Source organism: Aythya marila (genome assembly GCF_965140915.1).
Source record: "Aythya marila genome assembly, chromosome: Z".
Lineage (NCBI taxonomy): Eukaryota > Metazoa > Chordata > Aves > Anseriformes > Anatidae > Aythya > Aythya marila.
Window position 1 is genome coordinate 86,897,385 of NC_139080.1, and position 14,677 is coordinate 86,912,061.

Here is a 14,677-nt window from a genome sequence, read left to right on the forward strand (position 1 = left end):
CCTGAGGAGCAGGAGGAGCTCTTCTCAGAGCCTGAAGAGGAGGAAGCAGAACAGGCTGCGGTGCCGGGCACAAGCCACGGGCCCTCTCCTCCTGGCCAGGGCAGGGACAGCTCACCTGGGGGGCCGCGGCGCCCCCCGAAGAGGAGAGCCGACAGCGACCCGGACTCTCCCCAGCCCTGCAAGAGGCCCCCGCGCCTTTAGCAGGGCAAATGTGGTTGTCATCCCAATAAAGAGTTGTGACCCTGCCACAGACAGTGTCTTGGTCTTCTTCATAGAATCGCGGAATCCTACAGTCATAGAAATGTCGAGTGGCTCAGGTTGGAAGGGGCCTCAAAGACCACCTAGTTCCACTCCCCCTGCCATGGCCAGGGGTGCCACCCACTGGATCTGGTTGCCCAGCCTGGTGATGGGCAATGCCTGCCCACTTGCTCAGGACCCACAGATCCATCTCCTCAGGCCCCCTGGCCTTGCGCATCACCATGTTCCTCCTTCCCCACCCTCCCCCAGACCCCGCAGGGTGCAGAGCAGCAGCGCCGACCCTCCCAACATGGCCGCCCCGCTGCGCCTCCCTCCCTCCCTCCCTCCCTCCCTCCCTCCCTCCCTCCTTCCCTCCCTCCCTCCCGTTGGGCGCCGCGCTTAAATGTCCGTGTTTGCACTTTTAGGTGGGTTTGCAAAGGTAAAGCTTGGACGACATCTTCTTACCGGTGAAAAAGTTGCAATAAAAATCACGGACAAGCTTGGATACGTAAGAAGAGGAGGAAGATGGAGTGCATAGACAATGAATTTAGTAGTTAAGAACTTCATAAAAACTGCTGTAAATTTGTAACCTCAGCATAGTTAAGTTTAGATTGGAACATGCGATATCAATGACAACTCTGGCTGTTCTTTTTCGGGACACTTTTACATAGTTAGTGACATCTCTTTAAATAGTGCTGTTTTCCGGTCAGCCCTAGGCACAGAGGTAGGATTTCTGTCTGTACACATACCGATGCCAGAGCTCAGTATAGTAACATGAGAGGACTCTGATAAATACCAAACTCTCAAATACTGATGAGTAAAAAACTAGATGCTTACTGCATTTGAAGATGACTGTTGGTTCCTTCTGCAAAAGCCATCACTTTGTTGTTCACTTTATCGGTACCTACTGTGGGACAGATCTGTAGAAGAAAGTTTTGGTCATCTGTTTTTGATATCATTACCATAAGTATTGGTCACAAGCCTCATTAATATACTACAAAAACACACTATTCACAAAAAGCTATGAAATTTGGGGGGAAAAAAAAAAAAGTAAAAAAAAGAAAACAAAAAAGAGAATAAGAAATAGTTGCATTTGTCTTACTGTTCCACAAATCTTCATTTTTTGCGTTTTGATAGCTCTACTTCTGCAGGTACTGCACAAGTCCAGCTTTAAAAACATCATCAGTCAGGTAGTCCTTCAACATATTTAATATACAGGATCCCTGAAAAAAAGTGTGACAAAATGTTTACAAAACCACTCCCTAGATAGCAAGATGCTTCTTTCAGAAAATTTTCAGCAGGCTAACCTAAACAGCAGTTCAATTTTGTATGTCTGTCTGATGAGAAATAATTGGGTTTTATATATATTTAGACGGTAATTTGGCTTTCCTTATTTCCTTAAATATATTTTGGATTGAGTAAAATATGCTATTATTTTCTCAATTACTATATAGAGCAGGCTCCAATGAAAAACGCTGGTTGGTTTAAGCACCTAAAATAATGTTTTAATGTTTCAATTGATACACAATAGGTAAGAAGGGGCAAAAACCTCCTCTTTTTATAGATGGAACAGGAAACCACAATTTGAACTACATGCAGGAGTTTTGGACTACGATTGAGATAGAATATAAAGATCAAAACAACATTAAAAAGTATATTAACACCACGGTTCAGGGATGTTTTGTATAAAGGACTGACTGAAATCAGTACAATGCAGACGTATAGTACAATCAGTACAACTGAGAATGAAATCAGTTACAGATTTTACCTTCACATAAGAAACATCATCAAACATTTCTAAAATTTGAGCTGGATCTTCCACAGGAGTAGACACAGGATGTGATGAATTTAATGCATCCACTTCCATGGCATCAAACCAGTTTGATAAGAAATAATCTTCCTAATAGGAGACAAAAATGATTATTACTACCAAATTTTGCTTAGTGACTACTGAATTCCTATTAGTTCATATTTCAGTCCATTCTACATGATGTTGAAATCCCATCAGGAAAGCCAAACATATCTTCGGTTTCATTACAGAGCAGGAAAGGGAAGGGGAAGGAGAAGGGGAAGGGGAAGGGGAAGGGGAAGGGGAAGGGGAAGGGGAAGGGGAAGGGGAAGGGGAAGGGGAAGGGGAAGGGGAAGGGGAAGGGGAAGGGGAAGGGGAAGGGGAAGGGGAAGGGGAAGGGGAAGGGGAAGGGGAAGGGGAAGGGGAAGGGGAAGGGGACGACAAGGCAAGGCAAGGCAAGGCAAGGCAAGGCAAGGCAAGGCAAGGCAAGGCAAGGCAAGGCAAGGCAAGGCAAGGCAAGGCAAGGCAAGGCAAGGCAAGGCAAGGCAAGGAAAGGAAAGGAAAGGAAAGGAAAGGAAAGGAAAGGAAAGGAAAGGAAAGGAAAGGAAAGGAAAGGAAAGGAAAGGAAAGGAAAGGAAAGGAAAGGAAAGGAAAGGAAAGGAAAGGAAAGGAAAGGAAAGGAAAGGAAAGGAAAGGAAAGGAAAGGAAAGGAAAGGAAAGGAAAGGAAAGGAAAGGAAAGGAAAGGAAAGGAAAGGAAAGGAAAGGAAACTTTGCATTCTTGCAAAGTTTCATATATTGAACCTGTGCTAAAGCTAGCGGGAGGATTTGGGGGTCTTCATTAGGATTTAAGTCTGACTGTACATGAGGGAAAAAAATTAATTTCATAGAATCATAGAATACCCCAAGTTGGAAGGGACCCATAAGGATCATCAAGTCCAACTCCTGGCACAGCACAGGTCTTCCCAAAAAGTCAGACCACATGACTAAGAGCACAGTCCAATCGCTTCTTCAACTCCGACAGGCTTGGAGCTGTGACTACTTCCCTGGGAAGCCTGTTCAGGTGTGCGACTACCCTCTCGGTGAAGAACCTCTTCCTGTTGTCAAGCCTGAACCTCTCCTGCCACAGCTTGACACCATTTCTGCAGGTCCTATCACTGGTGATTACAGAGAATAGGTCGGTGCCTGCCTCTGCACTCCCCCTCGTGAGGAAGCTGTAGACCGCGATGAGGTCCCCCCTCAGCCTCCTCTTCTCCAGGCTGAACAGGCCCAGTGCCCTCAGCCTCTCCTCGTACGTATTCCCCTCTAGGCCCTTCACCATCTTTGTAGCCCTCCTCTGGACACTCTCCAACAGTTTTGCATCCTTTTTGTACTGCGGTGCCCAGAACTGCACACAGTGCTCGAGGTGAGGCCACACCAGCGCAGAGTAGAGCGGGACAATCACCTCCCTTGACTAACTAGCAATGCCTTTATACTTTCCGAAGTCTAAATAGCTTTTGAAAAGAGAATATACTTTGATTGCAATCATTAACTTCCATCACCAGTTTCTGAAGTAATTAGATACAATAAAATCAATATTCTTACCCTTCGAGTTAAGATCAGACAGTTCTTTCAAAGGGAAAGCAAAAACTATTTCACAGCACAAACATGCTTGGCCTTCACCCTTACAAATTAGTGGACTTAGAATGCAAATATAAAATAAAAATACAGTAAATGCTGCTTACAACTTTCAGTTCTGGATGGGTAATGTTGACCGACACAAACTCCATGAATTTTGCAAACCCTTCATTTAACCACAGGTCATTCCACCACTCCATGGTAACTAGGTTGCCAAACCACTGAAACAACAGCAACAACAATTTTAATTTAATTACACGGTTTTTCACAAAAGCTGCTACTGACTGATATGAAATTGAATTTATACCATGTCACTGACGTTTAAGGCACATTTTTGTAGTAATGCAGCTTACTCTGGCCTCTTTCTATTTCGTTTCTTATTTTAATGGTAATACTCCACAGCATGGGTTTCCATTACAATTCCATGAAACTTTATACATAAACCAGGTTTGATAGGAGAGCCACGCATAAACCTGTAACGATTCTTAACTTTTTTACCTATATTCATGGCTTGCAAATAATTTCAAGGGTTAGCAATGGTGCAAAGTCCCCAGAGCACTACAGCTACTGAACTATACAGATTTTGGTTACAGCCCTGCATGTCTATGAAGCCCAACGAGACTTTATTGGGAACAGTCGCGTGATTCACGGATGAACACCCTCAAACTGAAACAGCTCTTTTCAGTCTATATTCTCAAATATCTCTCCATCCACACAGCTGTGACCACTTTGTGGGTCCCTTCTGATCCTTTATTGTTGCTCCTAAATCTCACCTGATGAGCCAGTTCGTGGACTATTATCATAGTAATCCAAAGTCTAGAAGATGCTGAGGATTTATCAGGGTCATACAACAATGCGGATTCCCGATATGTGGTCAATCCCCAGTTTTCCATAGCACCAGACTGGAAATCAGGAATAGCTGCTAAATCTGGTGGAGGGGGGAGGAAGGAGGAGGGGGGGAGGGAAGCATTAATAAACTGCTAGGATTGTTTGACCCAGTAAAGAACCCAGTCACCTGCTCATCCCACTTCACAACAGCTCCCACATCACACCTTCTTTAAGGCTTCTCCTAAATGTAACAGCAAAAACATACCTTTAAAAAGTTCTCTGTAGAAGGATTTTCCGTTCTCAGTGAAGCTTTTCAACATACTCTTAAGTTACACGAAGCAGACAGTTTAAAAACATGGGAGCCAAAATTGTCCCAGTCTTACCTAACTCATTGATTTTATGCAATTTTACTCTCTATTCTTAATGCTATTCTTGAATACATTAAATTAGGTAACACTTACCTTGTTTAGGTAAGGGATATGAAATGCTGAAGTAATCCTCATAAAAGTCTAAAAGTTTTACTGCCGCATCCAGGGCATAATCAGCTTGGTGGATCTTCTCTGGTACCGTGTATACAGAAATCTACAGTAAACAAGCAGGCAGTATTTAAATGCCAGCATCAAAAGTTTACAGAATTTGTTCTTTAACATAGGTGCGTGAGTGGTCATGAAAAGTGAAAGTAGAGCACATACCTAACAGCTTTCGTACAAAAGTTACTTTTAAAAAATCCAGATACAGATATGTGCAAAATTAGAAATGAGAATTTTACTTTATCCTCCAGAACCACTATGCCTGTAAAAGGACATCTATACCTTCCATCCCCTACCAAGCCAGAGCTGTGTAACTACCACTGTTCTGTTTTATTCCTGATTCTCCAATAAAACTATATTTAATTTCCTTTTAATCAAACAGTCTTACTTGAAACAACATTACCAATGCACGTAAGTATATAAAAAGAAAGCATATTACCAAAAACTTTTGGAATTAGTAAAATTAGTCTTAATGCAAACTAATAATCCAATTACAAAGCCAACGTTTTTCTCTCCTCTCGTTCATGTCAAACTTCACAATGTATAAATCCAACAATTTAGCTTGAAAGTACACTATATGTTTCCATATAGATTTTGTTATAAAATAAGCTCTTAGAAAATCAGAATAGTTACATTAACTCCATGACTGGATATTTTGCTGATGGATTTGAAATCGGAAACAATAAAGGCCACGAGGTAGGTACTCATCTTGACACTGGTATCAAAATGGTCTTCAACAAGCCATGAATTTATATTCACAGTCTTCATCTAAAAAAAGACAAGCACAGCTCATCATCCGGTAGTACCTCTAAGGACTTTGGCACCAAAAATCAATGTGTTTCTTTTCAGTTTCACTAAGACAATTTTAAAGACAAGTTGGAAAGAAGTCAACCCTGTGCCAGCCCGTCCCCACACAAAGAAAACAGAAACATACAGGTAGTTTCACTCGTAAGTGTTACTTCAACATTGCTAAAACTAGATAAAGATACTCATTCAAAAGCTTTAATTTTCCTCAGTGTCTGCCAGCACATCGATCTAATTAAGATCACACTTGAGTTGATCAGAAGTTGTCTAAATCTAAACATCACTTGTTACACATGAGAGAAATAAACTACTCCAAACAATGACTCAGCTCTCTCAGATATCTATTTCAAGACAAAATGAGTCGCCTGTTAGAGTTTTCCCTTTTGATTCGCCTTAGGTAACTAACTTACACTTGGAGTATATTTAGCCACATTGGAATACTAATACTGGCACCCACCATTCATTCATTATTTTATCCACTTTTCAATACAAGAACTGTTTTGTTTGTTAGTTTGTTTTTAACCAACTTCCAAAAGACTTCATTTTTTTGAAATGTACTTGGTGTATGGGGAGGCGTTGTTCCCTCATTTATAAGGGTTAGTTTCCTGGCAAATCACGAATCAATAATGCAGAAGAATTTGTGAAGAATCTCTTATGCACAGAGTAAGACCAAATGTATGACATGTGACCCACCCTACATACGCCTACATCTTTGTAACTGCAAACCATATTTGTAGGTGTTACACATACTCCACTTTCACAGACATTTTTTGAAGGCCAAAATAACCTTTTTGTTGTTGTTGTTTAATATATATATATATATATATATATATATATATATATATGGTCCTGAATAATATTGTGTCTGTATTCAGATACATTTTAATATTAATTCTTAAAATCTAAGACAAAGACTGAAAGCATTTTATGGGTAAAATAAAGGTTAGTGAGATTACATTGTTCTCGAACCACTGCAGAGAACAGGAACCCCTAGGATGCAACATCTGTTGCATTCCTTCATAACTGTGTATCAACACTACCAGCAATCATTTACTCTCAGAAAAGAATTGACATAATCTTTAGGTCAATATTCCCATGAACAGCAACTTCCTAGATATTCTCTTCTCCTTTCACTTTCCTTTTTACAGGTCATCAAGCAACAGCACAACATTGAATGTATCCACCTACAAGGGGCATATTGGACAGCGCAAGGTGCTTTGGTTCCCTCCTAATCTTAACTGAAAATCTGGCTTTGAAAGCTGGTTCATCGAAACACGGGAAGGCTGTTCTTGCAAATGTTGGCTCAAAATGCGTTGCTGCGAGCACTCTAAGGAAAAAAGAGAAAACCTTTAGTCCACATGCCTTTATATGCAGTGTTCACCACCTTGTGTGAAAATCAAGTAATTTCACAGAATCACAGAATTTCTAGGTTGGAAGAGACCTCAAGATCATCGAGTCCAACCTCTGACCTAACGCTAGCAGTCCCCACTAAACCATATCCCTAAGCTCTACATCTAAACGTCTTTTAAAGACTTCCAGGGATGGTGACTCCACCACTTCCCTGGGCAGCCTGTTCCAGTGTCTAACAACCCTTTCAGTAAAGAAGATCTTCCTAACATCCAACCTAAAACTCCCCTGGCGCAACTTTAGCCCAAACTCCCTCGTCCTGTCACCAGGCACGTGGGAGAACAGGCCAACCCCCACCTCGCTACAGCCTCCCTTGAGGTACCTGTAGAGAGCGATAAGGTCGCCCCTGAGCCTCCTCTTCTCCAGGCTGAACAAGCCCAGCTCCCTCAGCCGCTCCTCGTAGGACTTGTTCTCCAGGCCCCTCACCAGCTTCGTCGCCCTTCTCTGGACTCGCTTGAGCACCTCCATGTCCTTCTTGTAGCGAGGGGCCCAAAACTGAACACAGTACTCGAGGTGCGGCCTCACCAGAGCCGAGTACAGGGGGACGATCACCTCCCTAGCCCTGCTGGCCACACTGTTCCTGATACAAGCCAGGATGCCGTTGGCCTTCTTGGCCACCTGAGCACACTGCTGGCTCATATTCAGCCGACTATCCACCATCACTCCCAGGTCCTTCTCTGCCTGGCAGCTCTCCAACCTCTCGTCTCCCAGCCTGTAGCTCTGCTTGGGGTTATTGCGCCCCAGGTGCAGGACCCGGCACTTGGCCTTGTTGAACTTCATGCAGTTGACCTCAGCCCATCGCTGCAGCCTATCCAGATCCTCCTGCAGAGCCTTCCTACCCTCGAGCAGATCAACACGCGCATAGCTTGGTGTCATCTGCAAACTTACTGAGGGTGCACTCAATGCCCTTGTCCACATCATCGATGAAGATATTAAAGAGGACTGGCCCCAGCACCGAGCCCTGGGGGACGCCACTAGTGATTGGCCTCCAACTGGACTTGGCTCCATTCACCACGACTCTTTGGGCCCGGCTATCCAGCCAGTTTCTAACCCAACGAAGCGTGCGCCAGTCCAAGCCAAGAGCAGCCAGTTTCTTGAGGAGAATGCTGTGGGAGACGGTGTCAAAAGCCTTGCTGAAGTCAAGGTAGACCACATCCACAGCCTTTCCCTCGTCCACCCAGTGCGTCACTTTGTCATAGAAGGAGATCAGGTTCGTCAAGCAGGACCTGCCTTTCATAAACCCATGCTGACTGGGCCTGATCGCCTGCTTGCCCTGCAAGTGCTGCGTGAGGACTCTCAGGAGGATCTGCTCCATGAGCTTCCCTGGCACTCAGGTCAAACTGACAGGCCTGTAGTTTCCCGGGTCTGCCCTCCGGCCCTTCTTGTAGATGGGCGTCACATTTGCTAGCCGCCAGTCAACTGGGACCTCCCCCGATCGCCAGGACTGCTGATAAATGATGGACAGTGGCTTGGCCAGCTCCTCTGCCAGTTCTCTCAGTACCCTTGGGTGGATCCCATCCGGCCCCATCGCCTTGTGCACATCCAAGTGCCGTAGCAGGTCACCAACCAGTTCTTCATGGATGGTGAGGGCCACATCCTGCTCCCCATCCCCTTCCACCAGCTCAGGGTACTGGGTATCCAGAGAACAACCGGTAGTGCCGCTAAAGACTGAGGCAAAGAAGGCATTGAGCACCTCCGCCTTTTCCTCATCTCTTGTAACTAAGTGCCGTGGTTCCGCTCGAGTGGGCAGCCGAGCTCCACCACAGCCGCTCCCTCACTCCCCCTCCTCAAAGAGGAATGGGGAGAAAATATGTGAAAATGGCTCAAGGGTTGAGACAAGGATGAGAAAATCACTCAGTAATTATTGTAACGGGCAAAACAGACTCGGCATAAGGAGATAGTAAGATTTATTGCCTATTAACTAACAAGCTAGAGAAGTGAGAAACAAAGGAAAGAAACCAAAAGCACCTTCCCCCCATCCACCCTCTTCCACCTCCTCCCCCCGAGCGGCGCAGGGGAACGGGGGAATGGGGGTTATGGTCAGTCTACAGCGCTTCTTCTCTGCCGCTCCTTCTCGGTCACTCTCGTCCCTTGTGCTGTGGGGTCCCACCCACGGGATGCAGTCCTTGATGAACTGATCCGGCATGGGCTTCCCACAGGCAGCAGCTCTTCCAGAACTGCTCCAGATATGGGTCCGTACCACGGGGTCCATCCCTCAGGAGAAAACTGCTCCAACCTGGCTCCCCTACGGGCAGCAGCTCCTGCCAGGTCACCTGCTCCTGCGTGGGCTCCTCTCCACGGGCTACAGGTCCGGCCCGGAATCTGCTCCGGCAGGGGTCTTCCACAGGCGGCAGCCTCCGTCGGTGCAGGGCCACCTGCTCCACCGTGGTCTCCTCCACGGGCTGCAGCGTGGAACCCTGCTCCACCGTGGTACTCCATGGGCTGCAGGGGGACATCCTGCTTCACCATGCTCCTCACCACAGGCCGCAGGGGACTTCTGCTCCGGCGCCTGGAGCACCTCTCCCCCTCCCTCTACACTGACCTTGGCATGTGAAAGGCTGTTCTCTCACTCCCGGCTGCTGTGAGGCGCAGCGTTTTTTTCCCTGTCTTAAATATGCTCTCACAGAGGCGCAAAACAATATCGCTTATTGGCTCAGCTCTGGAAAACAATGGGACCCTTCCCAAACATGGGGCAGCTTCTAGATCTTTCTCACAGAAACCACCCCTATGGCCCCCTGCTACCAAAACCTTGCCACGTAAACCCACTACACCAAGTTTCCCCCCGCAGCCAGTAAAGGATGGAGATTCTCCTTAGTCCTCCTTTTTGTGTTGATGTATTTATAGAAACGTTTTTTGTTATCTTTAACGGCAGTAGCCAGATTGAGCTCCAGATGAGCTTTGGCCTTCCTAATTTTGTCCCTGCACGGCCTCGCTACATCCTTATAGTCCTCCCTAGTGGCCTGCCCACTATTCCAAACATTATAAACCCTCTTTTTTCTCCTAAGATCAAGCCACAATTCTCTGTTGAGCCAGGCTGGTCTTCTTCCCTGCCAGCTCGTCTTTGGGCACGTGGGAACAGACCGTTCCTGCGCCATTAAGATTTCCCTCTTGAAGAGCGCCCAGCCTTCCTGGACTCTTCTGCCCTTCAGAACCGCCTCCCAAGGGACTCCACCAACCAGTGTCCTGAGCAGCTCAAAGTCAGCCCTCCGAAAGTCCAATACAGCGGTTTTACTGGTCCCCTTCCTGGCCTCGCCAAGAATAGAGAACTCCACCATTTCGTGGTCACTCTGCCCAAGACAGCTCCCGACAATCACATCCTCCACCAGTCCTTCTCTGTTTGTGAAGAGAAGGTCTAGCGGGGCACCACCCCTGGTAGGCTCACTAAGCAGCTGCGTCAGGAAGCTATCTTCCACGCTCTCCAGAAACTTCCTGGACTGCTTTCTCAGGGCTGTGTTGTGCTTCCAGGATATGTCAGGGAAGTTGAAGTCCCCCACGAGTACAAGAGCTGATGATTTCGCAACTTCTGCCAGCTGCCTGTAGAACTCCTCATCAGTCTTTTCATCCTGGTTCGGCGGTCTATAGCAGACCCCGACCAGGACGCTAGCCTTGTTGTCCCTGCCGATCCTAACCCAAAGGGACTCGACCTTGTCATTCCCAGCCTCGAGTTCTACAACATCGAAAGGCTCTCTAATATAGAGAGCCACAGCACCACCCCTTCTGTGCTGCCCGTCCCTTCTGAAGAGCTTATAGCCAGGCATTGCAGCACTCCAGTCATGAGACTGGTCCCACCACGTCTCCGTGATGGCAACCAAGTCGTAGCCTGCCTGCTGCACGATGGCTTCCAGCTCCTCCTGTTTGTTACCCATGCTGCGCGCATTGGTGTAGATGCACTTCAGCTGGGCCATTACCTTATCCCCCGGCCTTGCCATTGCTCCCCCTGGCACAGCCCCAACAATCCTTGCTTCAGCCCCATCCCCCTTCCTACCTAGTTTAAAGCCCTCTCAATGAGCCCTGCCAGCTCCTGGCCCAGGATCCTTTTTTCCCTAAAAGATAGCGACCCGTCTGAGGCCATCAGGCCAGGTGCTGAGTAAAGTGCCCCATGATCGAAAAAAACAAGATTTCTGCGTTGGCACCAGCCCCGGAGCCACGTGTTTAACAGGTGGGCTTTCCCTGTCCTCTTTGTTCCCCTCCCTGCCACCGCAGGGATGGATGAAAACACCACCTGCACTCCCGCTCCATCCACTAACCGACCCAGCCCCCTAAAGTCTCGTTTGATAGCCTTCAGGCTTCTCTCTTCAATGTTGTCACTGCCCGCCTGGACTACCAAAAGAGGATAATAGTCAGAGGGGCGTACCAGGTTGGGAAGCTTCCTGGCAACGGCCCTGACCCTGGCCCCAGGGAGGCAGCACACTTCCCTACGGGTAGGGTCAGGCCGACAAATAGGGCCCTCTGCTCCCCTAAGAATAGAGTCTCCAACAACAATAACCCTCCTGTCTTTCTTGGTGGAGGCAGTCCTGAGGCGTGGAGTCGACCTCCTCGCCCTAGGCATCCTCCTGGGCCCGACCATCCTCCCTCTGCCCGACGGCTACAGGGCAGGGGGTCCACCCCCATTTGGGATGTCTCACCTCGGTACCTCTCCTTGAGGCCCTGCAGGGAGTTACTCCACAAGTCTATCTCTCGCTCACACTCCCTGATGGCCCTCAACCTCTCCACCTCCTCCTTGAGCTCCGCCACCATGCGGACCAGGTCATCCACCTGCTCGCACCTCACGCACGCAGTTTCTCTGCCTCCCGCCGATGGCAGCAACAGGTTCAGACACTCCTCGCATCCGGTGACCTGAACTGCTGCATAAATTTCACATTTATGAGATAATTTAAGTACTTTCAAAATCTTTGGCATGCTAAGAATTACCATTTCTCAATCTGTGGTGGGGAACAGAAGTGGATACATAAAGCTTCTTGACCAACCCCCCTGATAAGGGGTTCTGCAATAAGAGACAACTTGTCAGAGCCCAGCGAGTCCCCAGACTCTTCTGATAAATAGCAGAGATCATCTTGGTTGGACTCTCTCCGCTACACTCACATCTGTCTAGTACATGGAAGCCCAGAAAAGGACCCAGCTCTCCAGCTTCACACAGGGCTTCGCCAGCCATCAGCCTTCCTTGCTGCATGGGCACGTTGCTGGCTTATGTTCAACGTGGTGTCCACCAGGAACCTCAGGTCATTTTCTGCCAGGCTGCTCTCCAGCAGGGTGCCCATAGCATGTCCAGGTGCCTGGGGTTGTTATTCCACAGGTACAGGACTTGCCACAGCTCCACGAGATTCCTGCCAGCCTTAAAGGAGTCCTTGCAAAGGAGTTCAAATGAAAATACGCTCTGTCATCACGGTGGGCTGGTCCGTTCCAAGCGTTTCTAACCACTCCTGTGGCACAGAAGTAAGTTCCTGGGTCCATGTGTACCACGGCTGAAGGACAAAACCACCCAAGGAATGCTGGAAACTCTAGGATGACCAAGGCAGATGACCAGAGCAGAACAACTACCAAAAGAGTTTCTCACCCTGCAGAAAGAGCAGATCTCTAGTAAAGGACAACAGGCTCAGATATCTCTGCAATAAGAACTGACAATGGAAAAGAAGGTCCTCGGTGGTGGTGCTGGTAACCTCTCCCCAGGAGCATCACCAACATCAGGATGAAGGTACAATTTGAGATCTCAGATACAGACCTGCTAGCCTGGTAGCCCGATCTTTTTCTTCTCACAGAATCACAGAATTGAAGGGGTTGGAAGGGACCTGAAGAGGTCATCGGGTCCAAGCCCCCTGCCAAAGCAGGTTCCTCAGAGCAGGCTGCCCAGGGAGGCATCCAGATGGGCCTTGAATATCTCCAGAGAAGGAGACTCCACAACCTCCCTGGGCAGCCTGTCCCAGTGCTCCGTCACCCGCACCATGAAGAAGTTCTTTCACGTGTTGGTGCGGAACTGCCTGGGCTCTGTCTTGTGGCCCTTGTCCTGTCCCTGCTAACCACTGAAGAGAGGTTGGACAAATCCCACTGTTTCCCACACTGAAGATATTTGTAAACATTGGTAAGAGCTCCCCTCAGTCTTCTCCAGGCTGAACAGACCCAGGTCTCTCAGCCTTTCCTCATAGGGAAGATGCTCCAGGCCCTTTATCATCTTCCTTGCCCTCCGCCGGACTCTTCCCAGGAGATCCCTGTCTTTTTTGTACCGGGGAGCCCAGAACTGGACACAGTACTCCAGGTGAGGCCTGACCAGGGCTGAGTAGAGAGGGAGGATCACCTCCCCTGCCCTGCTGGCCACTCTCCTTTTAATGCACGTCATGATCCCATGGGCCCTCTTGGCCACGAGGGCACACTGCTGGCTCATGGTCAACCTGTCGTCCACCAGGACCCCCAGGTCCTTCTCCTCAGAGCTCCTCTCCAGCAGGTCATCCCCCAGCCTGTACTGATACATGTGATTGTTCCTTCCCAGGTGCAGGACTCTACACTTGCTCTTGTTAAACCTCGTTAGGAATGTTTTAACAATTTGTGTCCATAAAGAACAGTCCTGTCTGCCTCTGGGCCCTGCACTGGCAATTTAATTCTTGAACCACAGATGCAGTGTGTCCCAGTCTCCCCCTCATTCTAGTCAATTTATCAAGTCTTCAGAAAATACTCCTCAAATTTATGAACCTGTTTGCCTTTGTTATTCCAGACTTCTATTTCTAACAGTTACAGCCTTTTTTTTGTCTTCTTCGAGATTAACTTAACACTGCTATAGGTGTGACTGTCCCCGTGAATGGCTGGTGAGGAATGTTTTAATTACTGGTGAAGTGTCAGTAAGAAAGCTGTTTGTGTTTGTATGAAGTCTTTGATGCCTGGGGGTTTCAGAACAACTGATAACAACTAGTGACTGTTATGGGATACTATGCAGGCCTCTGATATCTGGCCAGGTGGCCAAGAGATTAAGAAGAAGAAAAAAAAGAAGCTGAAGGACGGCTAGGAGACAAGACCTGCAGGGGATGCTGTATAAACTTGACACAGTGCCAAGGAGTACAAAGGGGAAGGACAAGAAAAAGTCTTGGAGAGGAAGACTACGAGCCTTCAGCATGAAAGACCCCTAGAGACCCCCAGAGGGACCACCAGAGACTGATGCGCATGCTCCAGTAGGAGGGACTGGACCCCGGAAGCTAATTATAATAACCTGTTTTTTTCAGAAGTAGTAATGAATATGTATTAGTCTAGGAGCATAAAAATCAGCTGCTTGATGTAACTGGTGTGCGTCCTGGTGGAGCGGAGACTCCCGGTGCACCCAGCGCTGTTTGCTTACCTCTATTCTTTTAATAAATCCTATTTTTTTATTTAATCCTATTTTGAAGACTGAGCCATTTCGAACAATCTCATTTGGTTTCTTCCTGCCCAGCTCTCCAGCCTGTCCAGATCTCGTTGTACTCAAAATTCGCATTTGTACTTTCTGTA

General features: G+C 47.5%; 1 protein-coding gene and 1 long non-coding RNA gene across 2 annotated transcripts; both read right to left on the reverse strand.

The window, feature by feature from the left end:
• Nucleotides 1-1,166: 1,166 nt before the first annotated feature.
• Nucleotides 1,167-4,427, reverse strand: LOC309889670 (endoplasmic reticulum aminopeptidase 1-like). The gene is made up of 4 exons (XM_082782619.1): nt 4,415-4,427; nt 3,749-3,862; nt 2,006-2,137; nt 1,167-1,460 (listed from the first exon to the last, which is right to left on the reverse strand). The coding sequence occupies exons 2-4, from the start codon at nt 3,839-3,841 to the stop codon at nt 1,377-1,379; spliced, it is 309 nt and encodes a 102-aa protein (XP_082638745.1). The 5' UTR covers nt 3,842-3,862; nt 4,415-4,427; the 3' UTR covers nt 1,167-1,376.
• Nucleotides 4,428-4,443: 16 nt separating this feature from the next.
• Nucleotides 4,444-7,125, reverse strand: LOC309889671. Its single transcript, XR_014319284.1, has 4 exons — nt 6,992-7,125; nt 5,633-5,767; nt 4,931-5,051; nt 4,444-4,569 (listed from the first exon to the last, which is right to left on the reverse strand). It is a non-coding gene; the product is annotated as an uncharacterized lncRNA (long non-coding RNA).
• Nucleotides 7,126-14,677: the final 7,552 nt, after the last annotated feature.